General features: G+C 42.1%; 1 protein-coding gene across 4 annotated transcripts in view; it reads right to left on the reverse strand.

Annotated features, from left to right (window-relative positions):
• Positions 1–2,535: 2,535 nt before the first annotated feature.
• The window catches only part of CADM1 (cell adhesion molecule 1), a 332,505-nt gene continuing 307,158 nt past the window's right edge, over positions 2,536–27,882 (reverse strand). For 2 of the 4 annotated variants that reach the window (XM_008020964.3, XM_008020961.3), the window contains 2 exons: positions 7,518–7,649; positions 2,536–5,498 (listed from right to left, as the gene is read on the reverse strand). In XM_008020964.3, coding sequence (XP_008019155.1) covers positions 5,380–5,498; positions 7,518–7,649 — 251 coding nt within the window. In that variant the 3' untranslated portion in view covers positions 2,536–5,379. Of the gene's footprint in view, positions 5,499–7,517; positions 7,650–19,701; positions 19,756–27,183; positions 27,217–27,882 lie in introns of all 4 variants that reach the window. The other 2 variants (XM_008020958.3, XM_008020959.3) reach the window with 2 other exon arrangements.

The following is a 27,882-nucleotide window of genomic DNA, read 5'->3' on the forward strand; positions in this document are numbered from 1 at the left end:
CCTTCTTTCTTCTCCTGTACAGGGGGCCAGGACATCCAAGTGGTTCAAAAACTATACATGTCTGGCTGTGAATACAGATTTCACCCTGAAGGAATTTGGCTGCCAGTTCTTCATGACAAAGGGCTGGGTATTTGGGATCCTGGCAAAATGGTGTGTTAATCTTGGGCATGATTTTATAATAAAACACAGATACCCTCACTTAAGCAGGGTCTGTCTACCTGTAGCACGGTGGCTGCATGGTTTCTTTGAGGCTCTGGTTGACAGAATCAAAGGAGTATTTCTCCATGGAGTAAGTCCACAGCGGTACAAGAATTACATTTCAAGTAGACGGAGGACAGTGAAAGATTGCACCAATTAACACCCGCATATCACCTCAGGGTTCCAGTTGATGTATTTGGAGAATGCCAGGCCAAAACATTTGTGAAGACTCTCTGGAGGAAACGAGGGCCATTTTCACTCTTGTACACAGTCTTCTCAAATGAAGGAGCCGGCAACTTATCAAGATCCTTTGAGCGGGGACTGCTTCTAGCACCTTTTCATTTGCATACCCTGTGCAGCTCGAAAGGTAAATGTGCAGCAGTCATCACCACCTCCTGTTTGCCTCAGCTCAAGGAACTTCTGGGACCCTTTTCTGTAGCGTACAGCTAAACCTGGAGCCTCATGCTGCAGACAAGAGGGAGGGGGTGGGGAGACTCCACATACTGCATGCCACGTGGCTTGGAATGTTTGCTAATGAATGGTGAAGAGAAAAGGGTCATTAAACCTTCTAAGTCATGGTTCGCAAGGGCATGATGTGTCTATATGCACAGGAGCCCGCAGAGCTCCCTCCGAGTAGTGACCACTTCTTCGTAGCCCTAGGTAACCTTCTACCTTTTTAGTCACCATTTGCCTCTATCCTGTGACTGACATGTAATGAACGCGTAGTGTGTGCCTGACACCTTTTTGGCTGGGCGCTGACTGCCTATCTCACTGATCTCTCCCAACAACCTTCGAGGCTATGGTGATGTCCACCTTGCAGAGCAGGAGACCGAAGCCAGGTAGGCTGGGCTACTCACTGGAGGTTTCACTGCTACATGGTGGGACGGGGATCTGAATGCAGGCAGCCTCATTCTAATGTGCACTTTTGATCCTTATTCTATTCTATCTCTCTGGGTCTTTTTATAGAGATGCAATGAATGAGTACTCCCCACTGCTCCTTGCCTTCCAGCAGAGGCTGGGAGAGGTCACTGAGGTCTCAACTCCTCTGCCTGGACTTTTTAGTACAGCCGCAAGAGCCATCCCACCCCGCACACAGAACTGATTTCTTTCTTCTCCCCATACACATCAGCAGGCTGGTTGGGCTTGTTGCCCTCTGTACTTTTGACTCACATTCCTTCTCCACGAAACCATCCTTTAAGATCCAGCTGGGGTCCCAGCTCCTGCGTGAACCTGTCTGGGGACTCAACCAGCCTTCACTGATTTCCCTTCTCCAGAAAATTCCCATAGCACTCTCTGGGCTTCTCTGTGTTCGGTGGGGCACCCATGGCTCAGGGGCACTTCATGTTTTCAGGTGATGTAGCTGATACTCCGCTTGGCCTCCAGAGACCGCCTTATACTTCTCTGCATCCCTCACCATGCTGGACATACGGCAGGTGCTCAATAACTGCATATCTGATTAACTGATTTTTTTTTTTTTTTTTTTTTTTTTTACAGAGACCAGGCCAGGATGGAAGTGGCCCAAGGGGAGATGCACAGCCTTCAGCCTTTCCGGAGCTTACCTTTGCTTTTCCTATGGAACTTTCCCCATGACATGGCCAAGGGAGAAAAGGGGAACTCAACCACAGCTGGAGGGCGATGGGAAAAGGGCACTTTGGGCCTGGCCAGACATTATCTGCGCATTTATAAGATCAGCCACCATGAAGTGTAAGTCATTGCTCACTTCAGCCTGCAAGGCAAGGACGATGACAACAGAGCAAATCCTACTGTCTACCCAGGCCTGGAAGTCTCAGCAACCTAAACAGCAAGTGAGAACAATCTTCTGCAGGCAGCCAAGCCAGTCCTCCACAGCTCACGTCTTCTTTTGTGAAAGGAGAGAGAACTTTAAATGAAGAAGGCAGAATGAATTGTTAAGACACAAACTCCCGAAGTAAGAGACAGGTGGAGCAGCCAACACAGGGAAGTTGGTGAGGGTGGGGGGCGGTGAGAGAGGGGATGAGTGCGGGAGACACATCCACGGGAGCGGCCTGTTCCGGCGGGCCCGCCACCACAGCTCGCACACCTGCACAAATCGCTGAGTCCACGTGGGAGCCCAGACTCAGCCACGGCACGGCACCCGGCTCACCTGTCCACTGAGTGGGGAAGAGAACAAGGACAGGAAGGATGAGCAGAGAAGGAGAGAGAGTGCGGCCCCCAGCAACCCAGCTGGCAGCATGTCCTAGCATCTACTGCCAGCGCTCCTGGCCCCGCACACGGTCCTAAGGAGGAAGCTGGGACCAGAGGCCCATCTCTTCTCTCACTCGGCGTCCATAAGAAGTCCATAAAGAGATTAAAGGATCACTTTGTAACATTAATTTTTTTTATTAAGAAGACAGATATTTTATAGTACTTCTTTTTTTTCTTTTTTTTTTTGTAAAAATGGTATACATGAACCAATACAAAATGCGAATGGGAACATATGGATATGGAGTTTCTTACACTGTAACATTGTCCATGTACACCTTAAAAACAGAACTGGCCTAAAGGGAAAAATAAGACGTCGGTGTGACTAAAGAACAAGCTTATTTGGCATCAATTATACATCCTTCATTATTTTATATTCCTTTAAAAAACACAAAAAACAAGTTTGTTCTTTCTTCACTCTAAAAAAAGTGATCAACCTGTACAAAGTAATACTCAACAATACATTTCAAACAGTGCACTGTATACTTAAGAAAAAATACATAAACCAATATACAACTAAAATCCATAATTTCCTGTTTTTGCTTTGTTTTATTATTATTTTTTTCCAATGTGTGGGGCCTACACTTTGCAATCTACCTGAGACGGAAAACACCAATCGAAACACAGGAACCTGAGACATGTCAACATTGTAAGCCATAAAGTTACATCAGGAACACTGCACTACTGTACACTTTTCAAAACAGAAAGATGGGAGGTCCCAAAAATGAGATGCCAATTCTGTGGGCAATGGTGTGATTTTTTTTTGTTTGTTTTTGTTTTTGTTTTTTTTCTAAAAAGAACAACTGAAAAAAGCTTTTCAACAACATGCTAAATGATTCTCACCCTTTGATATGATTATACTATGGTCAGAATGGGTGCTAAGGGCTCGGAATAGAGCTTCAGATGATAAAATTCATTGAAAAAGGGATGTTCATTGTGGCTTTTTGTCTTGGTTAAGTACCTAGGGATAGGAGAGGGATAAATAAAATGCTGCTCGATAATGGATTTTCTTTTACATACCAGTCCGTTCCCAAAAGGCCCCCATATTGCAATGGTTCTATCAAAGGTTAAAATAAAGACAAGAAAAATAAACATGTTTTCAAATAACAAAGAGTTGACACTTTTTCCCCCTTAAATAAATCAGCATAAGTTTTCCACATAATGTAACAATAGTAAAAATGCACCTTGCAAAATCCAAAATTACTCACTGAAAATGTAATAGAATAGATATTTATATATATATATAGATCTATCTGTTTTGATGCCATCTTTCCATAGGGACTGTTATCTGGAGTCTGGAGCCTTACCAAACATATGGTAAGAGTTTAGTTTCCGTCCTTCAGGACTACTTCTAGATTTCCTAGACGTTTCAGTGAAAATCCCCACACTTCTTTCTTTAAAACATGTAAATGGTAACATGACTCCTCTACCTCTTCCCGAGGCTCCCCATCTAAGATATGTTCAAGGTCACTGATTTGAGCAGCTGCGCACTATGGCTGCCACATCATGCGAGGATCGGGAATTTTTGGCAGATGGTTCTTAAGGCTGAGGAAAGAGGCCAAGGCTAGTGTATGAAAGGTAAAAAGATAAAAACACTCACATTTGAGTTTTGATTAAGTAACTGAAAATCCGTACATGCTGTTTTTCCACCTCTGCTCTGACCTATCGAGAACTGAGAGCGACAGCAGACCAGTGTGAGAACAATACCGGCCCTTCTTTTGTACCTCCTGCCTTTGTCAAGCCAAATCTGAAGGAATGAAAGTTTCACACAGATTCGAGTTGGAAATCCCAGCATGACAAATATCTGTAATATACAGTACACGCAGGCCACATCCTACTGCCTTCCTAACTAAGCACAAAGGAAAAAAAAAACCCTGTCCCATTCAGTCATTCGCACAACACATGGACTTGCTTTTTCCTACAAATTAGTGAGAAGTAAGGCCGATTGGGAAAGGTGGATGGAATCATTTGGAACAGAAACAACCAGAGCAGAACTATATTTCCCCCCTCCCTACTTCCCCTCCTGTGGCAACTCAAATTTGTCCACTTATATAAAACGAACAGACCTCACCTGTCAGGTCTGTTTAGGGCATGGAAAAAGGAGGAATCCTTTCTGCCCCAAACCTTTCTGGACAGCGTGGGATATCTATACTGAGCCGTCTACAGATACAGAATTAAAGACAGTGAAATTCAATCTCATTGTGACACACCTCACTTGCAGATAACCCTGTACAGTAATGTAGTTCCACAGCAAACAGAACATTTTCTGAATCACAGTCTAATTTTCTAGTCTTCACTGCTCTAAGTATTTGAAACATGGGCAGCAGCAAAGAGTTTTCATTGTTTGTTCACCCAAATCTTTACGACAACAGAGAAGAATGCATTATGGATACACTAAATTCTGAACTATGAAATCTAAGCTGTGCTGGTTCTCCTTTTATGAAACTGAATTTGGAACAGAAAGCAGTTACCACAAAAATAAACAAAAGAAAGTAAAAACAAGAACAGAAGAGGGAATGAAAAGAGTCTAAGGAATCCCAGCAGGCAAATTCCAAAATGGGAGATTTTGGAAAAAATCCAAAATTGGGGGGAGAGGGAAGGAAATAAATGTGCACAAAGGGGGAAAAAAAGGAAGGAACGCAACAAACAAAAAACAAGGCACAGAATTTTCTGCAATCTACTGAAACTAAATCCAAGTATCCAAGTTTGACTTGGTAGGAAGAAATAAAAATTAAACAAACAAACAAACAAACAAACAAACAAAAAAAGAGGTGTCAAACAGCAGAATGTACTTTCCAAAGAACATTTTTTTTTACACAGCAAATCCCAAGCCTTCCCAGTCTCACACCTTTCCACCCATTCATGAAAAAACACACGAATTTCTCGCAAGTTCCAATATCACTGTCTCTTTATCATCTAAATAGGGCCAGTTGGACACCTCATTGAAACAAAAAGGCTGATCTAGATGAAGTACTCTTTCTTTTCTTCGGAGTTGTTCTGTCCTCCTTCTGCATTGATTATAGCTGTGTCTGCGTCTGCTGCGTCATCGGCTCCTTTGGCTTCATGAGTGAAGTATGTACCTGAAAGATGAAGGGGTAAAGCACCGTGACTGTCTGATGGCCTCTGTGTAAAGTGGTACAGAGATGGCAACTTGCTTTATGGCCATCATCAGCCGAAGTGGTGTGCAGGCAGCAGAGGGGAAAGAACAATTGGAAGAAGAGAGCGGGGTGGGTGAGACAAATGGGGATCCGGGGGTTCCAAAGGCACCACTCCAACTGAACCGCTGCGATATAATTCAGCAAATGAGACATTAGAGCAGTGATTATGACCAGAGGATGTCAGCAGAAGAAGACGTGAGTGGGAGCTAAAAATGCAGAAAGCTGGAGAGCTGCTGACTAATGTATAAACAGTAAACACCAATGACCAAATGACCAGATACGTGCACGTACATGGTTAAAGACCAAAGCAAGGAAGAGCAATTAGCCAATAAATGAATTAGGGCCCTGATGATGCTTCTGTTGTCATCTCAACTCATTTATTTGAACCACAGTCCCCTGTCTATATGAATCGTGATTGCCTACCCATAGGTGAGAATGTGCTTGAACTTGCACAAGTATGTTTGATTTTTCTATGTCTTCCATTTCAGAGTGAGGTTCCAGATTGAGAAAGAATTTGACATTATAATGGCTGGGATCAAGGTTTCGGATCTGTCTTAATGAGCAAGGGAGTCTCTCTCATCATGTAACTCTAGCCTGGACCCGGATTCATGGATTTGCTAATTGGCACAGCCACTTTATAATGACAATAGACAGACTTTACAAAGTTGGGGACACTCTTATCACCAAATCCCAACAGTTTACATGGAGAACGACAAAGACTGCACCTCAGTATGCTATATAGGTAGAACTTAAACTGCCTGCCATAATCAAATACTCTTCCTCCCGTTACATACTGTATTCCTGAAGAGTCTTCTATTTAAAAAGATTGAGACATTTGCTATATTTTCAGGTTTTCAAAGTGACAAATCTGAGAAAACAAGTGGTCAAATGCTTCTCGGTATCCTTTTTTCTTGCTGTAGAGTGACACACGTATTCCCCTCCCCTGGTCCTTCACAGCTGCTGCTCAGACGCTGCCCTGCTCTCTGGCCTTACCTCCTGTCTCTATCAAGCTTACCACCGAGAGGCTGGGAGTTCTTGGCCAAACAGACTGCCTCCTGAGTGCGGGCAGAGGGCGAAGTATGGACAGCTCTGATCGTCCTAAACTGTTTTATGCTTGAGACAGGCACTCTGTATCCTAAAGGTGCTTATGTACCTTAGACCTCCACTGCTGTGCTCAAGGGACCTTCCCGCAAACCCAAGTTCAACAGTCAAGCAGTATGCAAGCACCTAGAAAACCCTGTAAGCTCATTGCACAGTGCTTGAGAAAAATAACGGAGAGAGACAGGGGCGGACAAAGAAAAGGAAGAATAAATTACCAAGAGGGGAGAAGAGGATCAGAGCAGCATGGGGCAGAGAGGAGGGGCATTGGAAAAGATGATTGCCCATCCAGACTGCACAGTTGATAAGTGTGATGATTAATGGCAATTTAAATCAATTGCACTGATAATTTTAAAAATACATATTTATGCGGCTTTTAAGGCAAAAAAATTGTCTTTAACCTGGGCACATCAAACTAAGGCAGAGCCATTGTGACCAGCTTACACAGAGTCTGGGGACAGGGGACAGGGGGAAATCCTCTGCCTCCCAGAAAACAGGTTGTGGATGTGGTTTTTCCATGTTTATCCTTTGGGGGTTCTTGCCACTTCTTGCACACCAGCCTCTATCATTTTTCATCTATCCCCAATTATGGATGGCAGAATAACAACTCTACAGAGCTTTATATTTAGAGAAAATCCGAATCAAGGAGTGCTACTCATCAACTCCCAGAGTCCTAATCAGCGGCTGCTAAGATTTCTGTTTTTTTTCTCTCTTCCAGTTTCAGGAATCAGATAGGCCGTGTGGCCACATATATCAAATTGTCTATCAAGGACAACCGCGTAAAGTCCCCAAAGGCAGAAGCTGTGGGGACACGCTGCTCCTGCCTGCTGAAGCCTTGCTTACCTTTATGTCTGGCAAAATAGCGCCCCAGAATGATGAGCAAGCACAGCATGGCGAACACCACCACCGCCACGACGCCACCGATCACGGCATGATCCACTGCCCTGATCGAGCCTTCTTCACCTGCTCGGGAATCTGTTGAAATCAGAAGAGGAATAGGGATGTAGAGTTTATTACAAGGCACCAGAAGCCCTGGCGACACTGTCTCCAGGGTCAGAGGGTCACCTTCTTTTTAATGGAGGAGTCAGAGAGAACAAGCGAGATGGATCAAGTTACACTGAAGTTACACTGAGGGAACAGGCTGACCTGTCCAGTGCTGAATTGATCTGTTCTCCCCACAAGGCAATTTCATGATAAGCAGCATAGGAGGGTTAATGCATGTGGAACAAGCTTAGGGAGGCAGGGAAGGAAGAAATAGTCTATCCGGCCCTGAACTAGTCTTGGCGTTCACTCGATCTGTATCCAGTTGCAGAGCCTAATTAAGGAGGCTGACCTGACTATTTGAGGGTGCTCTGAATGACACCTTTAGGCAACAGGAAGATAAAGCATCTTTCTATAGATACCCAATGACTTTTATTCCCTGATAGATCAGGGATATGCATAGGAAGAGTAAGGTGCTCAAAAGCCACAGCTGCCTAGAGATAAAACAAGGATTATAAGACTAAAGACAAGTGACAGGCTTGCTACATTTAGGATGTACGAGGGAGTAAGCCTCAATTTAAAACCTAAAAACCTATTTCAAAAGAGACAGCAAGGAATAATTGTCCATTGCCACCGACGGTTTTTATTTTATTTATTTAACACCTTGCAATGCAATTAATTTTCTTTTATAAGCATCACTCCCTCAGGATGTCTTCTTCCGACAGAGGAACGACATGTTGGGCTGGGGAACAACTCCAAAATGAACCCAGAATGAGCTATGGCGATGCAGAACGGATGTATGGCAGTGTAAACAATTTTAATTTAGGAATGTGGCTACATCACCCCTTGCTGAAATCCTAATGGCATCCGAGATTTATAATGCAGTAAAAAACAATTATTCTCCTGTTGATTAATACATTAACATTTTGGAGTGGAAGCTAAACCATTGTCTTTTTTTTTATTGAGTCAAGTACGACACCTCCATTAAAATGATTTACTAGCTGTACCTTACAATTTAAGCACAGCAGCAACAGAAACGGTAAAAATCTTTTAACTTTACATGATTTGTGAAGTCATATGTGAAGGATTTACCATTTGAATCTTTCAGTACAAGAAGCGCATGGCCTATAAATCTGTCCCCCTTGCAGTTGCTGGACGCCTAAGAGAAATGCATTTCACCAGGAAGACTGAGAGTGCAAATTCAAGTCAATTTTTAAGAAAGATTTATCTCTGTCTCTCTCCAAAGAACAGAGCAAATCTCTGAAGCCTCCACCTCTAATAATATTTGAAGTTTATCGATCAAGTGTACAGATCCGTGACAGCTAAAGGTAATGGTGCTCTTTTGAGCCGAAACCTGATACAACGCTTTCGGCAGGAGGGCATGATTTACACTTTCTATCGATATTTCCAATTCTGCTCTGAGATTAAGTACTGAAGGATGTGGGGAAATAACTCGTGACTGAGGGTTCCATGAAAAGTGCTTTAATTAAAAGAGTTTAAATTTTAAAATGGAGTATTTAAAGTGTTTCATTAAGTTATCTTTGAAAGGACTACAGAAAAACCAAAACCCAAACCCAAACAGAAATGCCAAATCAGAGGCAGCAGCAGGTCGCCTAGGACAACAGGATGATGGGAGTTTAATTGGAGAAGGGAGCTGGGTTGGAGGCAGAGTGCACTGCAGCCAATTAGCCCGCTCCGAGCTGAGCGAGCCCCTCCAGCAACGTGTCTAATAAGCTCAACTTGAAACGTGGTGGAGAGGAATCTCCCTCCTCAGCCAAAAGTGTTGCCGACCGCAGATGCTACAGCCCCCATTGTCTTGAAAGTCATTTCAACAAGGCAGAACTCAGCCAAGGGAAGTTGGTTTTTTTTCTTTTTTTTTTTTTTCTTTTTTCTTTTTTTTCCTTTTTAGAAACGACAGAGCTCGTTGAAGGGGAGCATTCCCCGTAGGGTGCTGCTGGACACGGGGTGTCTGCTGGAGGAGGGCGCTTGACACACTGGAGATGTTCACTCCAACTGCACACATGCAAAAGAGTAACAGAAAAGCCAGCAAGTTGTGTTTTCCTTAGGGAGCTGTCAAAACAGGGAATTTTGTGAGAATGAGAATTAACTCATTTCCAATGGCCATGAGCCTCAGACCTATTAAAATTTATGTCTTTCGACGAACTCTGTATGTCTTAAAATTGAAGTGAGACTAGACATTGAGGACAGGGGAAAGTTAGGCATAAGAGGCAAGAGGTGAAGAGAGGTTCTAGGAAGACTGAGAACGGAGAGAAGCTTCGAGAAGCTGTCCAGGACAGTTCTAACCCATTTAGGGGAAGGCATTCTCTTGTCCACTCTTAATAAACCACCTCCTCTCCATGCCTAGACAAAGGGATATTCTGGAAGCCTGAGGGAGGAGGGGGGAGGGGAGAGACAGAGACAGAGGGGCTCTGTGACAAAGAAAAACAAAAACCTCCCCCAAACAAAAAGATCTCACAAGGTGTGTATCTGTGAGATTAATTTCTTGATCCAAAACTCCTTACTTGACCTTTGCCCTCCATGAACTTTGAGCTAAATATGCTCAGTGTTGCTATTTTTCCCTGCACTTTGCCCAAATTAAACTAGAACCTTAGATCTTCTAGTTACCTTCCCCACCCTCAAGGACATGCATATTTTACAGATACTTATTTATAAGGGTAATCTCTCCAGCTATCTTCTGATACTCACTTTGATCAGAAAGTTTACTACCACCAGTTAATCACCAAGACATTTCTCCTGCCTTCAATTACTGCAGATGGACACAGAAGGTAACTGATGTTTAATTTACAGGGAACACTGCCAGTTACGAGCGCCTCACGCCTCTTCCCACCCCCACTCCCACCTCCTGGGTTTACATGGGAGGTGTTAATAGAGTTGTGCCTGTTCACTGAGTGCCTCTGTCTTGGCCTTCCCTATGAAAAGCAGAGCTGTTTCTGGAGTCATCTCAGTCCGTTCTTTCATTTCCACGTGTGGGGAGGGTGGGTGAGTGTTCATAATGCTATGGATTGGCTCCAGGCAGCAGGGCCGGGGTGAGCTGCCTGCACCCGCGGGCTGTGCCGCACTCATGACATGAAGCAGCCCTGCAAGATGCCGCCCAGGAGGGCACTGGGCTACTGGAGTCGCACGAAAACCAGAAATGGAAGGAAATACTGAGCACTAAGAGAAGCATGGCTCTGACAAAGTCTGTCAGCTGCTTGACCTTTCCTTCCATTCCCAAGGCAAGGACTCTGACCAATTCCATGATAAATGACTTCTAAGTGGGAAAGCTATGGGTTTCCCCATGAGCCACAGATCCTGGTCCTGTAGGGTGCAGAACCCGTCATTCAGGTCCCACGAAGTGCTGGCTTTCCTGGGGACATCCTCTTCAGATTCCCGGCTCATTTTCTGAATCGGGTGGGCAAGGAAACCAGAGGCAGATTCTACAGCTGTCCCCAGCTTGTCAATTGAAAAATAAATGTGGGAGTGGAAAGCACTTTTAAACACACCTGATGCTCAGGCATATGGATATCACTTCGGTTTAGAAAGTCACGTTTTCTTGTTCCCTAAGAGGCTACCAGTGTTCCTCTTACTAGTAACAGGTGTTTCTGGGCCTAAGTTCTGCCTCATCATCCTGAAAAGTAAAGCCATATTTTTGCTTGGTGAATGGTTACAGCATAAAGGTCATTCCAGCCTCAAAGAACCAAGCATGATTACATAACACAGTTCAACTGGAGTTAAGAATCTCATCCAAATCATTTCACATGTGACCTCAGGTGAATTAGGCCTAGTCGTTGAACAATTGACTTGCAGATGAACCCTGTAAACGTTATTGTGTATCACTCTGTCACCCTTCACTCCTCAGAGGTAGAAAGCTTGGTGTCCTTTTGGCAAAGAGACTGACCTTGGACTCTGTGTAGCCGGCCGGGGGCTTCAGGGTGGACAGGCGGCAGTTACAGAGAGGTGTTCCTGACAGCTCACAGTTGTGATACAACCCTCCCTGCCTGTCCTGTCCCATCCTGCAGTCACTTCCATGGCTCTAAGTGTGACAGATAAATCATGAGCTGTTTAATATTCGTGAGTTAGCTTTTCTTTTGGCAAAAAGCTGAAACAACTTGGCTCCAGGTGAGAGTTTACAAGCTGCTTGCAGAATGTTAAGTTGGCCACTACTGCTTGGGTCACAGCTTCAACAACCCTGGGCTCGCTTTAGCATCTTAGAAATTGTGGGACAGAAAAATTTCAAAGAAACTCCCAAGAGTGACGCCCCAAACTGCTCAGATTTCTTTACCTTGGGCCAGTTGACCTGGCCCGATCCACTCATGGGCAATATGAAGGGGGAAGTTCTAAAGGCGGTAGTTCCCTAGGGCCTGACAAGAAAGGTGACTGCTGGTGAAACTTCAGTCTCCTTCCCCCTCCTTCTAGGAGACTTTTCTTTCTCTACTTGCTTTCACTCCTCAACCTCCTTGCCAGAGTGGTCTTAAATGCAGCACTCTGGCAGCCATGCTGCCTGTATTAAACAGGGCTTTGCAAGAGATCCTGGTTTCTATGGCTACTTTACCACCTGGCATGAGATGTGTAGCATAAACCGCCATGCAAATGCCATAATCATGGATCTGTGATAAGCCTAGAAGGCTCTGCTGCCAAAGCAGGGATCCATGGATAACTGGAGAGTGGCTAGTACATTCTAGACAAGCTCCTGGCAAATAGGGACTTTGGCAGAAGGACTCACTGAGCGGAACCTTCACTGCAACTGCTGCCTGTCCACCCTGAAGCCCTCGGCTATAGAGTCCAAGGTCAGTCTTTTTGCCAAAAGGACACCAAGCTTTCTGAGGAGGAGTGAAGGGTGACACAGTCATCCACAATAAAGTATGCAGCATGAGGCATGACAGCCACACTGCACTGGGTCACCCTCACATCTCAAACATCCCTGGCTCAGACTGTAAGGCACATTTAGCAACATGGTGCTTAAACGCACACTTTAACTCTTTTCATAGGTCATAAACTACCTTATCTCTCATCTTTAACATTTAAGCCATGGGGAGGTTCTAATATTAGTCTTCCTACTTCTATTTAGGGACAGTTCAGATGCTCAGCGTTCTGTGCTTCCCCCATCCGTGGATGACTGGAGGAAAAGAATTGTTGCTGACGTTTTGCAACAGTTCTGTTACGAGGCTCAGTTTTAGTTTCTTTCCTGGGCGGGGATCTTGCTGGGCAAGTCAGTTTAATTAAAAACTCTCAGAACCGGTGTTTGTAATGGAAATGCTGCCTCCAGCTTCCTAGGGTTGTAGGGATTAGACTATCTCAGAGAGAGCTTACTGACTATGATGTCATTTGTTACTTCTTGCTAGGAAGAAAGAAAAAGCCTGGTAATGGATTTCCCAAATCTGAAGCAAAACCATAATCTGACCTAAAAAAAAATTACACTCAAGAAAACCTGGCACCATCTGAAAAATGTAGCTACCCATTCTCATCATCTATTGTAGCTCCCGTCCATGGCAACAAAAATAAGTGTGCATTTTAAAAAGCACAACTTTATTACTGAAGGGGAACAAACTGAATGGCATGCGCTGACAAAATGCCACATTATTTGCTAATCCTAATATGTTATTCTTCTTTAAGATTTGCTTTTCTCAGCACCAATTCAATTATAGATGCTACAAATCCTTCTGACATTTAATTCCCTCTTGTCAGAGAGTAGTAAATGTATACAGTACATGCACAGCTTTCCCATTAAGATGTTAATATATATTGGAGCACACTAGCCTTTATGCAGCATAACCTTTCTTTTCTGTCTTCTTAGAAAGTGGACAAGAAGGAATAAACGTAAAGCAAGAAAATCATGAAGACGCCCATATAGCATCCCAGGCATCTAATACTACACGTCAGCTGCATTCAATTCTAGCAATGTAACTGCATCTATACTAACGTTTCGAAGGAGCTATGTTAAGCTACTTAAAGGAAAACTGCAGTGATCATCCTCATTGTGCCACCCAGAGCTCAGTATGTGTTCATTTAAATTAGAAGTACTGCACACAGACTTTGGCTGTACCTTGTCACTACTCAGTGATCAGGACTCAGGGCTCTCTAAGACTATCACTGGCTACATTGCTTTCCAGAAACAGGCCTGAACAAGGATCGAGCTAGGAGCTCATCTCCTGCATGGCCCACTGGAAAGAGCACTGGACTTGCTGTCATTTTTGGGACAGAACTTGAGATTCGTTACTTTTCTCTGTGACTTCAGGCAGGTCAATGAGGCACTCTGAGCCATTGAGTACAATTACGTACTTCACAGGGTCACTTTGAATGGCCACTGTTTTCCTGAAAATGGAAGTGCCTGTCTGGCTCAGGGCTTGGCATATCATAGGGACTCAGTGTTTGCCAAATTCAAATCTCCTGTATTAGAGCCTAAGGAGGGCTTTTCCAGTTCTTATCATTGACCCAAGGCAAATAATTACCAGCTGGTTAGGGGTAAGCATGGTACTGCATACTCAGCATTACCCACACATGGTAAGATGCCCAATAAACACTTATTGAGTTGAAGTCACCAAGTTCTTTCTTTTCATTTATACAGAATTGACAAACTGTGTAACTAATGGCCTAGCTGTCCTTTATGAAGGTCAAGGCTGTGGGCCTGGCAGCTGAAGGCCGTCTGATTCAAGTTGCAATTCAGGTGTACCATTTGAGTATCAGGATATTAAATACTATTGTCAGCTAAATATGAAAACAAGTGTTTTGGGTTTTTTCTTGTTGATTTTTTTCCCCTCTCAAATTCCTTGATTTAGTTAATTTAACCGTGAGGGGAAATGACTTGATCCAACAGGATGCAAGATTTCTCCCAAGGCATTTAGCATCACCAGAGACACCAAAAGTCATGCTTGAGTCCACTCTGTTCATCTCACGATAGCACAGATTTAGAAATGTGATCGTCTTTTCCACTTTAAGCAACAGGAAGGCACTGAGGATGACACCAGAGTTTCCCTTAAAGGAATATACGCCTGATAAAGAGGACAATTGTCAAGTATTTCCAAACATACATTTCCCACTAGAATCTCTTTCTGGAGAAAGATGCTTCAGTGGACCTCAGGCATTTGGGGGTGTGAGGAGGATGGATTAATGAATATGGTGAAGTCACCCCAAAGCAGTGTCCAACCTGTAGAACTAGAATTCGCACTTTGCACCGTGGCCTGCCACCTTTTTAACTTTGGAGGAAAAGTTCCCATTGGATGGTCTCCTCCCTTCCCATGGTGGAAACAGAGCATGTTGGATTATGGGGAAGATCACCAGCAGGATGCAGTTCAAACACACCGTGGGGAAGTCGCGGGTGAGCTGGCATGGACCCAATGTGATTTCTTCAGTCTACTGCCTTGTATGAAACTGAATTTTAAAAGGGAATTGACATGGTTTAACCTTTTCCAGCCATCACTTTCCCATGGCACTTAGGGTCACCCTAAGTGATCCCATAATTTAGGGGAATCAGTGGGACAATAGCACTGAGGTACCAGAGCAGAGTTTAGGTCTTCTTTAAGGAGAAAGAGCTTGATTTGATGCTGGGAAAAAAACCTTCCCAGGTTAGTCAGCACACTGCTGTATGCCTGATGGGCTGACTTTTCCCTCATTTCCCGGATGCACACACTGAATTCAAAAGGGTTAAGAGGATTACCAAAGGCCCCAGCACACAGCAAGCTGTGGATTTCATAGGGGGAAGGGTGGCCCCTGCAAACCAAACTCCTCTATTTCCTCCAGAGCCAGGAAGACCCATGCATCACTTCTCACCATCTCCTAAGCAAACCGTTTAACCATTTGGGCCCCAGTTTCCTCATTTATAAATGGAGACTAAGAGCCCTTCCTTAACAGTCTCATGAGATTTTCATGAAAATCTTCTATAACTGCCTCATTCTCATCTATCTGGGTCTTCCTGTCCCAACGGTCTTCCCTGGCGAACTTTTCTAAACCGGCCTCCACCTTCTTCCAGCCCAGCCCTCGCTTCCACTTTATCTGGTTTTACTGTTTCACAGCATTTGTCACTGTCCAAGATTACCTTGTGTTTTGAGTCTGTCTCCCTTAGTAGCGTGTCGCCGTAGGAGAGCAGGGGCCCTGGCTCCTGGAAGCCACGGCAGCTCCAGCTCCTGTTGGTCTTGTTCACTGCTGCATCCCTGAGTGCCCAGCCCAGAGCCTAGCACAAGGAGCTCAAATAATTTTGTTGAATGAATAAAGATCAAACGAAGTAAAGTGTGCGAAAGAGCTTTCTCAGTTACAAAGTATGATACAGATACAAGCCATATCATGCCACACTTTAGATTTATGGGCCATAACTTAAATATATCTATATAGCCCATCTGGTTTTTAGTATTTTATTATCATGACTGTTGTCATTACTCTACCAAGGGAATAAAATAGCCTGTTTGCCAAATCTGGGCCACTCTTTATGTGGGGGTTAGGAGAGAGTTCCCCCTAAATGGTACAGCTACTGACAGTTTCTCACACACATTTCAAGCAAGTTTAGCCAGGACTTAAGACACTCCTAGTAACTGGAAGGCCATATATCCCCATCCACAGGACTGATAACCTAAATCAAAAGACCTTTAAGGCTCCTATTATCGAAATGTAGATTTTGTTGTTGTTGTTTTTGAGATGGAGTCTCTGTTGCCCAGGCTGGAGTGCAGTGGCCTCATATCGGCTTACTGCAACCTCTGCCTCCTTGTTCAAGCAATTCTCCCGAGTCAACAGCCCCACCCCCAAGTAGCTGGGACTACAGGTGCATGCCACCATGCCTGGCTAATTTTTGTGTTTTTAGTAGAGCTGGGGTTTCGCCAGGTTGGCCAGGCTGAACTCCTGACCTCAAGTGATCCACCCGCCTCAGCCTCCCAAAGTGCTGGGATTACAGGTGTGAGTCACCATGCCCAGCTAAATGTAGGCTATATTTTGAAGTCATGTTTCTTGTATAATCCATGTAGGGGACTGCAGTTGGTTCAACTAGATTCCCACTAACACCTGATGAGGGTTAGCAAAGCCATTTAGAATTGCCCTCTGAGGCCCATGCTTTTTTTTTTTGGATCGTGAGGGAGATGTTGCAGGAGTTTTCCAGATCACTTTCTTGTTTGTAGGGCAAGAGCTGAAAACATGTTTTGAGGAATCATGACAGCTCTGGAATTTCTTGTCGGTGCCTTTGCTTCCAAAGCAGAAGACTGATGGACTTCTTGAACTGTGCTGGAAGGCCATTTTCTGGCACACTGTATATTTACCACCTCACTCCGCTCAACTGTTCCCCAAGGCCCCTCCACTGCGGAAGGGAGAGAGGCAGTTGGAGACATTTTGAAAAAGTTTTAAAATAAAATAGAAGGATAAATATGCTTAAAGCTATTCTATTCCACATGGGTGGCAATCACCACCAGCTGTCACCAGGAAACAGCAGATGTAATTGATAAAACAATTCAAAACTCTTATGGATCCATCATCAATAAAGTTAACACCCAAAAAGTAAATGCAAGGGTTCAAAGTAGAACTGGATAAGCTCCCCAGGCCTGCCAATAATTAAATCACTGAACTACACACGAGCATAATTTCTTTATGCAGATTAAAGAGGACGATCAGCTGGGCAACTTGCTTTGCTGGGTGAGAATGGAGCACCATATGTTGCTTATAAAATTGTCATTAACGAAGGTAGCGCTGGTGTGTGGGGGAGGTCGGGGCAAAGGGGACAAAAGGAAGAGAGACCATCATTATTTGGATGGAAATTGAGTACATAACATTTATCCATAATATGGAAAGGATGAAATTTCTACCCTGATGCAGCAGGGAATGGATGATGATATTATTCATTACCACAGTTTAGCATTAAATGTGCAACACCTACTCTAATTTATTGATGGACTGTTTAAGACGGGTGTTAACCTGTTTGTCTTGTATTATAATTGAATTCAGTCTCTAGGCTACAGAAATTTGAGAAGTTCATCCTTTCTCAATCAATATGCTCCCCTTCAGTGACCCATTTCAAGACAGCTTCATAAAAATAATGTATTTTGTTTTAATAAATTTAAACACTATGACAGCTGCTCAATTTTTATTGGTTGTTTTTTTTCCCTTCAGATGTCTCTTGGCTGCTGAGTGAAGCCAAGCTCACAATCAATAGTAATTGATTAATCAGCATCCCCTTTGAACAAAGGTGCTAATCAGTTTTTGATTAGTTCATCAAACCAGATGCAAAGGCAGCCCGGCCCAGCCTGATAGTTCATCAGTGTTCTACATGACTTACGGCTCCCGAGCAATATATGACTGCAGCGTTCCTGGAGGGAGTGGGGGAGGGGACAACATAATTATTAATTTAACCGAATTATTATGAACACAAACAGTTGTTGGTTTATTGCTCCTGACTTGGGTGATTGATAGAACTGCAGCAGGGACCCATCTGACATGGCGCAGTGCTGAGGCCCAGAGTATTCCTAATTGATGGTGCTGGTGGAAGGGGTGGATGGCTGATTCAGTCACATTTTCCTAAAGAGGAGAAAAATGACTTTTGCATATCTGAGTGATCCTTGTCTGGCTACTGTGCCAAAGAGGAATCAGGGCCAACACACCCTACAGCTTTCTTAGGATCTTTGAGAAGATCCAATTGCCAGGGCTACTGTGTCTAAGAGAGTTGTTTTCTTTACAGTCAATCAGAACTGAGGCTGTCTATCACCAGAAATGCAAGCAGAAATTGCTTACTTCCAGCATCACATTTTAAGCAGTGAGAAGGACTTATCCACCCTTATTTTAAAAGAAAACTAGGCAAAGGTTTTTGCAGCTTCTCCAACTACACCACAAAGAAGTGGCAAAAGTGAAACACTCTCTTGATGGGCCAGCTGTCTTTCTATTTATTTATCTATATATTGGAATTTGGAAATTCATTCATTCACCCAATAAGTGTCAATTGGGTACTTAGTACATGACAGGCGTACAGCAGTGAACAAAACCAGCATGACCTCCTGGAGCTTCCAGTCTGTAGAAAAATAAATCCAACAGCTAAACTCAAACTACAGGCTACATAACAGCGAAGTGAAGATATCCCTGAGGTTTGTCAGAAGCACGTAGTTGGCAATAAATCTACGGCACTTTGAAAAATTGAGTTAGTACTATCTTATTCTCTCACTGGGGTCAGACTTATAGTTAAGGACTGCACCTCACCAGACAACTATTAAAGGGAGCTTCAGTAAAAGCGCCTCAGGAATCTTTCTTTCCAATAGGCTTGAGTAAGTGTCTACGGTCCTATGACTTAATTTCTCCACTGCAATAACAAGAAGGGGCTTGCTTACTAACTTATTAAGTGACGGATGGAAAGGTTTAAGCTATAGTTGATTGGCAGTTAAGTCCTACAACATCATGGAGGCTCACATAATTGTTTAGCTCTGACCACTTTAAATCTCCCTCCCTCCCTCCGTTGTAGGATATGCTTCTTATTCTGGATTAGTAACACCTAAATCCTGGAATCAAGCATGAAACCTACTTTTGCAAGAGCTCAGTGTGCTGTGAAAGAGGTCTGAGGTGGATAATTAGTTTACATCGTGGTGTGTGACAAAACAATTGCTCCCCACTCCCCCTGCCCTTCCCCACCCCTGACTTTGAAGATAACTACAACATGGCTATTCTAGTCCCCTCCACAGAAGCAGGCAGGCAATGAGTTGCTTGTTTTTTCAAAAAAAAGATCTTGTCACATAATCCAACATCCTTAAATTGCTTTGTAATGCAACAAAATTTCTCCCCACACATTATATATCTAGGACATAAACATTATTTGAAGCCACTGAACAGAGTGGCTTTTGTACAATCCCAAAGGTAACTTGTCCTCTCTTGCATTAATTAAATTGTTCCCATTCTGAAATATAAATATCGCTGCCACAGAGAAAACAGGTGGGTGGGTGACCGGGGAGGAAGACAGTATTGATAAAAATTTGTTTTTTTGTTAGTCTCAAAATCCACATTGATTGCTCAGCAAACCAAATGGCCATTTTGTAGAAGTGGATAGAGCACCCACAGGTTGGACACTGCAGTGCCTTACCTAATGACTAGCCCTTACCTGAGAGGTCCTCACTGTCCAGTTCTTCTGCGGAATTGGGCAACTGAGTAAGGCCTTACAAGTAAAAACAAATCGTTTTTCTTTTCATTCCTCGAGGGACATAAACAAAACACTTAAGAACTGAGGATGAATTTCTTTAAAAACATGAGCCAAATCTCTTGCTATCTATGTTTTTGATAGCATGAATGTATTAATCCATAAGTACATTTCTTCAATTATGTAATTTTGTTATTAAAACACAATCGAGGCAGAAAGATTCCTCAGTCTCCACTGTTCAAAGGACATGAAACATGAAGGTGAATGCTTAAAATCACTCATTCATAACAGCATGCAAAAAGAAAAAGAAAATCAATAAAGCCTGATTGTTAGCTGTCGATGTTCCGATATCTCTTAAATACAAACGTATTTAGATGTTACATACTGATGTATGTACGTTTTATTTCGCATTTTACTGTAAATTGAAATCCGCTGCCAATACTGACACACACAGTTCATTATCAATTTACGATGATCTTGGATCACATATTTCAAAATGGTACAGCATCTGCTAACTGCAGATTGCAGGTTATGCCTTCATCAGAAAATCTGATTTGCAAAATGATTTTTTAAAAAAAGAGAATTTCATAAATCAATGGTATTCCTGAAAAATAAAACCCTCAAAGCTGAAAAAGCAGTTAGGTCAGGAGGCAATCAAATGGGGGCTTGAAATGCCTGTATCCGAGTCAATTCCAATGATGGCCAGCTGAGATACTTCTCAGCTAGCTTTGATTTGAATTAAAAGGGGTGAAGAAGGAAGTAGATAAACAATGGGAGGCTCAGATAGGAGATGGTTTCCATTTCCTTTTGCTTTATTTGTGAGCTGATCCTTTAATGAAGTTTATTTAATAACACAGAATGTTAGGCATTCAGGGCGGCTTTACTTGTTCTTTGCTGTTCTGCTCAAAGTCCGGTGTGACTGGCTGCCTAGGTCCTCTAAGTTGCACAGCAGTTTGCTCATACTTCTCTAGTCAAATCTGTCCCTTATTTAAAGATGTCTGTGGACCTAATAAACTGCAAGGTCTTTGGAGAAGCAGGTTGTGTTTACTTTTGCATCCTTCCCTTCTGCTACAGCCACCCCACAAAGTGTATTCTCAGTGAGTATTTGTTGAATTAATGATTCGGGAATAGGGCCCAAACAGAGCATAAAAGCAACCAAAACAAATGCTTTCGAAACAAGTAATGTCAAACTGATCAGTATTTTTAAAAGCTCAAATGAACCAAAACAGTCATGTGCAAATGATCACTGAAGCCTGCATTTTGTAAGCTGCTTTATAAAGAAGCCAAACGAACATTGATAGCCAGGTCGATTCTTAAAGGGAGGCTGTCACACCATCAGCCCTTGAGGAAGAAGAACTTCCATCATGACCCTTGGGTGCTAATACTCAACGGCAGGTGCTGAGTAAAAATGGGAATATTTTGAGCCCACAGGTATTCCCAGACTATAGATTTAGGCAACTAAAGGGAAAGCAGTGAGCAATGCAATCAATTATAGAGGCAACTGAGTAGGGATGCTATCCATTTGTTCTGAAATCTGATTGGTTGATAGTATCCCTATTTCTAATTGGCTTGTACATTGTATAAAGACCAATGAATACAATTATTTAAATAACTGTTATAAATGGGCAACATAAAGTACTTCTTTGTAGTTAATTATAAATTTGCAGTTCTCAGAAGGCTAATCTCTCACTTCTACCTGGCCCAACAAATATCAAAGTGTCCTACATACGTGCTTGGTGCCCACTGAACCCCATTAAACAAGGATGTTTCAAGTAGGCAGCTTTACTGCTGAAGGCTTACTTCCTTGGGGAGGGCATTAGAAAGCTAATTAATAAAAACAAAAAGACAAATATGTTTATGAAATATCATTGATATGCAAAGGTTTCCATTAAAAGCAACAGACAGTTGATATACACCTCATTAAAGCAGAAACTGTCATTTTTAATGGCATAAACTTTAAAATAAATCAAGTTATCTGGAATCTACTGCTTGGATTATGTTCTAAAGCAGGAAGCCATTTAGGCTAGTGGCGTTAAATTTGTTTTTGTAGCACCATTATATTGTATGAATCTACAATACTCTGCCATAGCTGGATAATTTCTGAATAAATATAATTAAGAAGAGTTTACTGAAGCACTGGGTGTACAAGTGGGGACACGTAAAATTTATCTCCTAAAACTGATTTGGCTTAGGTATTTTTCTTTCATGCTAAAAATTATACACTTTTCATTTTCTCAAAGAAAAAGACAAAGACGTATTTTATGAAGCAGAGAACATTCTTCAAAAGGAGACTTCACTCTTTAACAGTAAGTGGGAAATTACTTCTTGTGTATTCTCTTGAAACTTTCATATCATCCATTAAAGCCCCTTTCTAGTCACTGTTAATTAAAATGTATTCAACATATGTCTTTAAACTTTGTTAAACAAATGAAAGTTTACTTTTTGTCCATATGGGATTATTTCTGAGCAATTAATAAAGTCCTAAGAATGCAAACACGGCAATTTAATATATGCATGATAGCCATCTCTTCTGCATTGATGTGTATTTCAGTTTTTTATGGTGCTACAATGTGCTATAACATACCCTTAGCCCTCTCAGGTAATGCTTTTGCAGTTGTGATTCTTCCTTTTCAACAGTAATTGCTGGCTTCGAAAAGAGATATGATGTGGCAATTTTAAACCAGGGTAAGGAAAACCTCAAAAAATTAGAAACAATAAGAAATTCTAGAGATACTTAAATCAATTCAAGGTCAAATACAATTTAAATGCTTATGGGCTCAGGTTTTCAGGGTATCATTTTTTTTTTCCAGAAAATTTTAAAATAGAATGATCAAATAAAACTCCAGAAAACGAAAACAGCCCACTGGCCCTAGTACCATTCCCATTATGAAAAACAAAGTAGGCGATGGTCTCTCTCTTACCTAAGCAGCATACATCTGATCACTTGGCCATATTATGGAAACTGTTACTTCCACCACCAGCCATGAGTTCAGACGCCCCCGGTAGTTTTAATCTAAAAACTCAGTCATCCTGTTCTTCCTGCTTTGTCAGCTTTTGTGGAGAGTTTTCCCTTCTTCCCATTAGCAGAAATTTGGTTCACGCCGTTAGACAGTAGCACATTGTTTCCAAACTGCATATCAAGGCTGAAACACAATCTTCAGGTCCTGCAGCCATTCGTAAACCTCTTGAGCTTTGCTCTTGTGTAGAACATACAATGTCTGCAGAGTCCCGTGACTGAATGACAGCCTTTGAATGCCATTGTTATGTGCTCATACAGAGAGATGTACATAGAGGCACATACACAGATGGTGGACATAGCGGTTGTAGTAATGCGCACTGCTGGCTATGTTTCTTTAAAATGGGCTTAAGAACTTCCCCACAACTGAATATAAAGTATAATAAGAAAATTTTATGTGCTTTTAGAATTTGACCATGGTTTGCATTATTTATAAATGAGTCGGGAAAAGGAAGAGCTACGGGGGCAGTCTCCTAAGGGCAGGGCTCGTAGGGTCTGAGCATGTAGCTAGCATAGGCCAAACATTCTGAAACCAAAACTGAAAATGAAAAATTATTCTTCAGAGGGGTTTCCAGTTTGTGTCTTACCACAATTATATACTGAATTAAGAACGATTTAAAAACTCATTGGGGATATGAAAATTCATGAGATCATCAGCCTCTACTGTATTAAGAGGTGAAAAAGCAAGAGGACAGGTAGACTTGAAAATAATAAAATGGAGAGGGGAGAGAAGGGGCAGAGAGAGAGAGAGAGAGAGAGAGACCTCAAACCCAGAGGAAGCCAGCTGACTGCAGTGCTGCAAAAGCACAAGCACTATTCCAGACCATGGGCATGCTGTCACCCGACCCCTCACGTGGGGGAGGAGGGTGGGGAAAGGGAGAGGGGACACACAGGGCAGAAGGAACAAGGCACAAGACACAAAAGCGCCCACATATGAACAAACAAAAACCATCACACGCACCCACACATCAATAACATAATGACTACACCATCCGTGCGTTAAATCACTCATGCATTTCTCAGACCATGTGATATCAGGATTTGGCAGAGTGGTTTTCGCATTGCTCAACATGCACACATAACACAGGATTCTTCCTGTCCAGGCCTTAAGGATGAGCTCCAAAAACACAAATGCTCAAGATCCTTATTCAAAGAAGATCCCTTGTGTCAGCCTAGTCTAAAAATCCCATTCTTAACACTCACGTTTATCTTTACTATCAATTAAATCCTTAAAAGCACATTGTGGCTAATTGTCGTTTGGTTTTCTTTTTGGAGAAAATCCACTTGATTTTGAATCATGCCCATGCACTTCTAACCTTCCAATACATGCTTATTCCAGTCAGATATTGGTAAGAACAAATGGTCAACATACATCAACAATTGGTATAAACTTCATACATACTCTAGCAACACAAGCTTGAATAAAATATTTTAATGAGTCTTCAAAGGGAAAGCTTTAAAAATTATGTTTTCTTTTCCTTTTTATGATAAAAACACAGAAATATAGAAGGAAATCCAGTATGAAAACTTTAAAGACCAAATAAGATGGCCATAGCTGATTGACCTAATGTCTTGTCATTTAAGTTGCTAAGTTATCAAACCATTCAACATTTCTAGGCCCAGATCACCATAACAAACATCTCAAGATTATTCTCAAATGAATCTAAGTCAAATGGTTGCTGTAATGAAGAAGTTGTGTTTTCAGCTACAATTCACTAGAATAAAATCAGTTCTGTATCCTCATCGCTTTGGAAATCTCAGATGCTGCTCTGTAATTTCCACCATATTCTATTACCTTTTCTATCCTGACAACTGACCTGGAAGTTCTTCCCCCACATCAAGCAAAATTTTAGATATTATCTGGCTTTCATTACAGCTTCCTTGCTGTGGGTTAAAGAGTATGCTGTTTAAAATAGTGGCTGGAGCCCTTTGTCAAGATGCCACAAGGATTTTGGACAAGGTAAAGAATGTATTTATAAGTATATTATACAGGGATCAGCCTAGATTATCTATCACTTTTCTATCCCTCTGCCGTTAAGAAGTCAAATTCAAAGTATATATATAAAATACAATAAATCCCTTGGCTCTAGGTATATTCTTCATGCACTGCTAGTCAATAACATCTTACTGAGGTATCACTAACTTGAACATTGTCCCCAAACGAATAGGAAGGCAGCTGCTTCTCACAGTACACAAACATCTCTATTACCTGCCACAGACATGCTATAATTATAGTCCCATTCCAAGTGTCTCTTCCTTACGCCACAAAAAGAGATCACCTTCCCTTTCTCTCTCTCCAGGGAAAGACCTCATTAAAACTAGTACTCTAAAGTCAGGATCAGCCTGTAAGTTAACTTGTTATTTTTCAGATAAGGGGACAAATTTCCTACTTCGAATAGCCTATGCAACTCTGAGACCTACATCCACTAGAGTCACGTAAGAATATGAATTTTATTGAAGGGACCTAGAAAATAGAATTCTGGAGCTTCAGGAGACAAATGATCAATATTTCTTCAAGGATCTCACAGAATTTAGGAATCATATGGTTACATTACATCAGGGGTGTCCAGTCTTTTGGCTTCCCTGGACCACATTGGAAGAAGAATTGTCTTGGGCCACACATTAAATACACTAACAATGATAGCTGATGAACTTAAAAAAAAAAAATCACAAAAAAATCTCATACTGTTTTAAGAAAGTTTATGAATTTGTGTTGGGCCGCATTCAAAGCCGTCCTGGGCTGCATGTGGCCCTGGGCTGTGGGTTGGACGAGCTTGCATTTTATCTTGTAGTTAATTATAGTAAGCTCAAAACTTAAAGTATCTTAAAAAGAATAGAATAAAATCTCTCTAACTACATTAAAATAACCCTTTGAGAATAATCGATAAAAGTCAGGAGGTGCTCAGTTAATGATGAAACCTACAAATAACTGAGCTTAATGGAGTGCAATGCCTGAGATGTAGCAAACACTATGGGGCATTACCTTAGAAAGTGGAAGTTTTATACCTAATTGATTTCTCATGACTGTCAGCGTACCTGGCCCCTTTTTTTATGAACTTGTCCCTTTGCGCCAACGACCAGAAAGGGCAGAAAGAAATAGGAATGGGGTGAGGAGGGATATATTGCTCAGTACCTATGCTTGTTTTGCTTTCTCAGAATTCGTCATAGGAAACTCAAAAGATGGGGTGACCTGCCAAGCATCAAGGCCTGACCTTCAAGGACAGCTCCTACAGAGCTTAGAGATTTTCCAACTGGTGAGTTATCAAATGTAGGACTCTAAGTGAGTCAGTGTGTGCCAGGAAATGTTTCTCTAAAAGTTGAATTAACATGGCAGGGTTGGCTGATCACCTCTTGTCATTTAAATGATAGATTTCCACCCTGTACAACAAGAGGCAAAGCGATTAAAGTAGGCCCTTTACCAAAGAATTCCCTTGGATTCAATTATTAAAATTCAGCCCAGTTTTAAACTAACATATCTTTTCTAAGCACAATCTTGTCAGGGTTAGATTTGAGCTAAGTAATAAAGTAATATACAGATGAAACATGATTCTCATTTTCTGATTGGAGAGAGAAAAGTTAATGGACTTATTCCAATCCAGTAAGTCATTGGTGAGATGGGGAAAAAGAGATCATATTACCTGATGCCCCTCCTGAGCTTTACTCACTCAGTTTTTATCACTCTGTGGTTAAAAATGTATTACTATTTTACCTGCAAGCCACACACACACCACTAACTTATTTAAAGTCCCATTTAATGCTGATAAAATCGACATATGGTATCATTCTTGGTTGGGAGGAGTTTTCTGCCAAACGTGAGAATAAAGTTATATGAACACATAGAGATTAGGAGTGAACCAGTGAGGGGTACTGGGGTATATATGATTAGCGACATAATTAAAGTCACGACTTTTCTAAAGAAGAGCAATGACCTTCCTCATCATAAGCTCACGATTTTAAACAGGAATCTTCCTCCCTGGTCTACCCTTCCATCTCAACTTTACTAAGTGACACAAATGACTCCTCTTCAAGGTTTACTTGGGACTATGGCCTATATATAAGCACAGCAACTGAGCCTTTAATTCAGATGTTACCGTTTTCCTGCAAATACTCGTTTGCTTGAAGCCCCATGTATTTCAAGGTTTGGTGGAGTTTTGTAAGTAAGGAGGACTCTGTGCAACTGAAACTCCTACAAATTCCAGCCACCCAGTGGGGAGAAGGTCTCATCTCAGATTGCATCCATTGGCTACTGAACTCACAACAGAAATGACAAGACTCAACATCTTTTCAAACCTTAAAAAATTATAGTATATTTATGAGGTCAGTCTACTTGAAACATGATTTCCCTTGAAGACTACATTTCTCTTTTTCCCAGGCTTGCCTTGCCTCTCAGCAGCGCTGAGAAAGTAGATAAACAGTAATGTGATACCAACCGTGAACTGCTGGTTCTGTCGTCGCCGTTGTGTCTACAGACGGGAACAGAGGATTGGAGGAAGGGAGGAAACAGGAGGAACGGCATGCAAAAAAAGGGAAAATGGAAAAAAATGGAACAGATAATATATGAGCAAGCTTTCAAAGAACATCGCGTGACAAGCAATAATAAATGAAAAGCAAAAAGCATTTGAAGTGAGTTGCACTGTTTTAAGACATGCCTTGAGCTCAAAGCTGCGAGCCAGTGAGGAAAACAGTAAATTCTTTGGTTCTGGGGGTCTTGCCAGGACACATATATTTGCTAGTCAATAGTCAGGTGGACATGCAAAGTGATGAGAAACACCAGTGCAAACTCAGTGGCTGGTAGATGGCTCTTAACGCATCAAGGCTCAGGACTGCGACAGAAAAGCTCAGTCGAAAGGCTGGTTAAACAATGGATTCATAACATTCAAACATTGCCTTTGTTTTAACCCAACCCACCCGGGCACTTGGGCTTCTTGACTGCCAGTTAGGCATCATTGAATCAATCACACTTTTAGGATCCTCTTACTGCTTATGCTCAGAGGCCTGTAGATGAATAGACAGGTTTAAGTTTTCCATCCAGTGTATTATTGCAGCACAGTTTAGCCGAAAAGTTCAATTAACCGGGAGGCCATGGCAATGAACATGTTCAAGGTTTTCACAGATTAATTTCTACACAC

Source organism: Chlorocebus sabaeus, chromosome 1 (assembly GCF_047675955.1).
Source record: "Chlorocebus sabaeus isolate Y175 chromosome 1, mChlSab1.0.hap1, whole genome shotgun sequence".
Classification (NCBI taxonomy): Eukaryota; Metazoa; Chordata; class Mammalia; order Primates; family Cercopithecidae; genus Chlorocebus; species Chlorocebus sabaeus.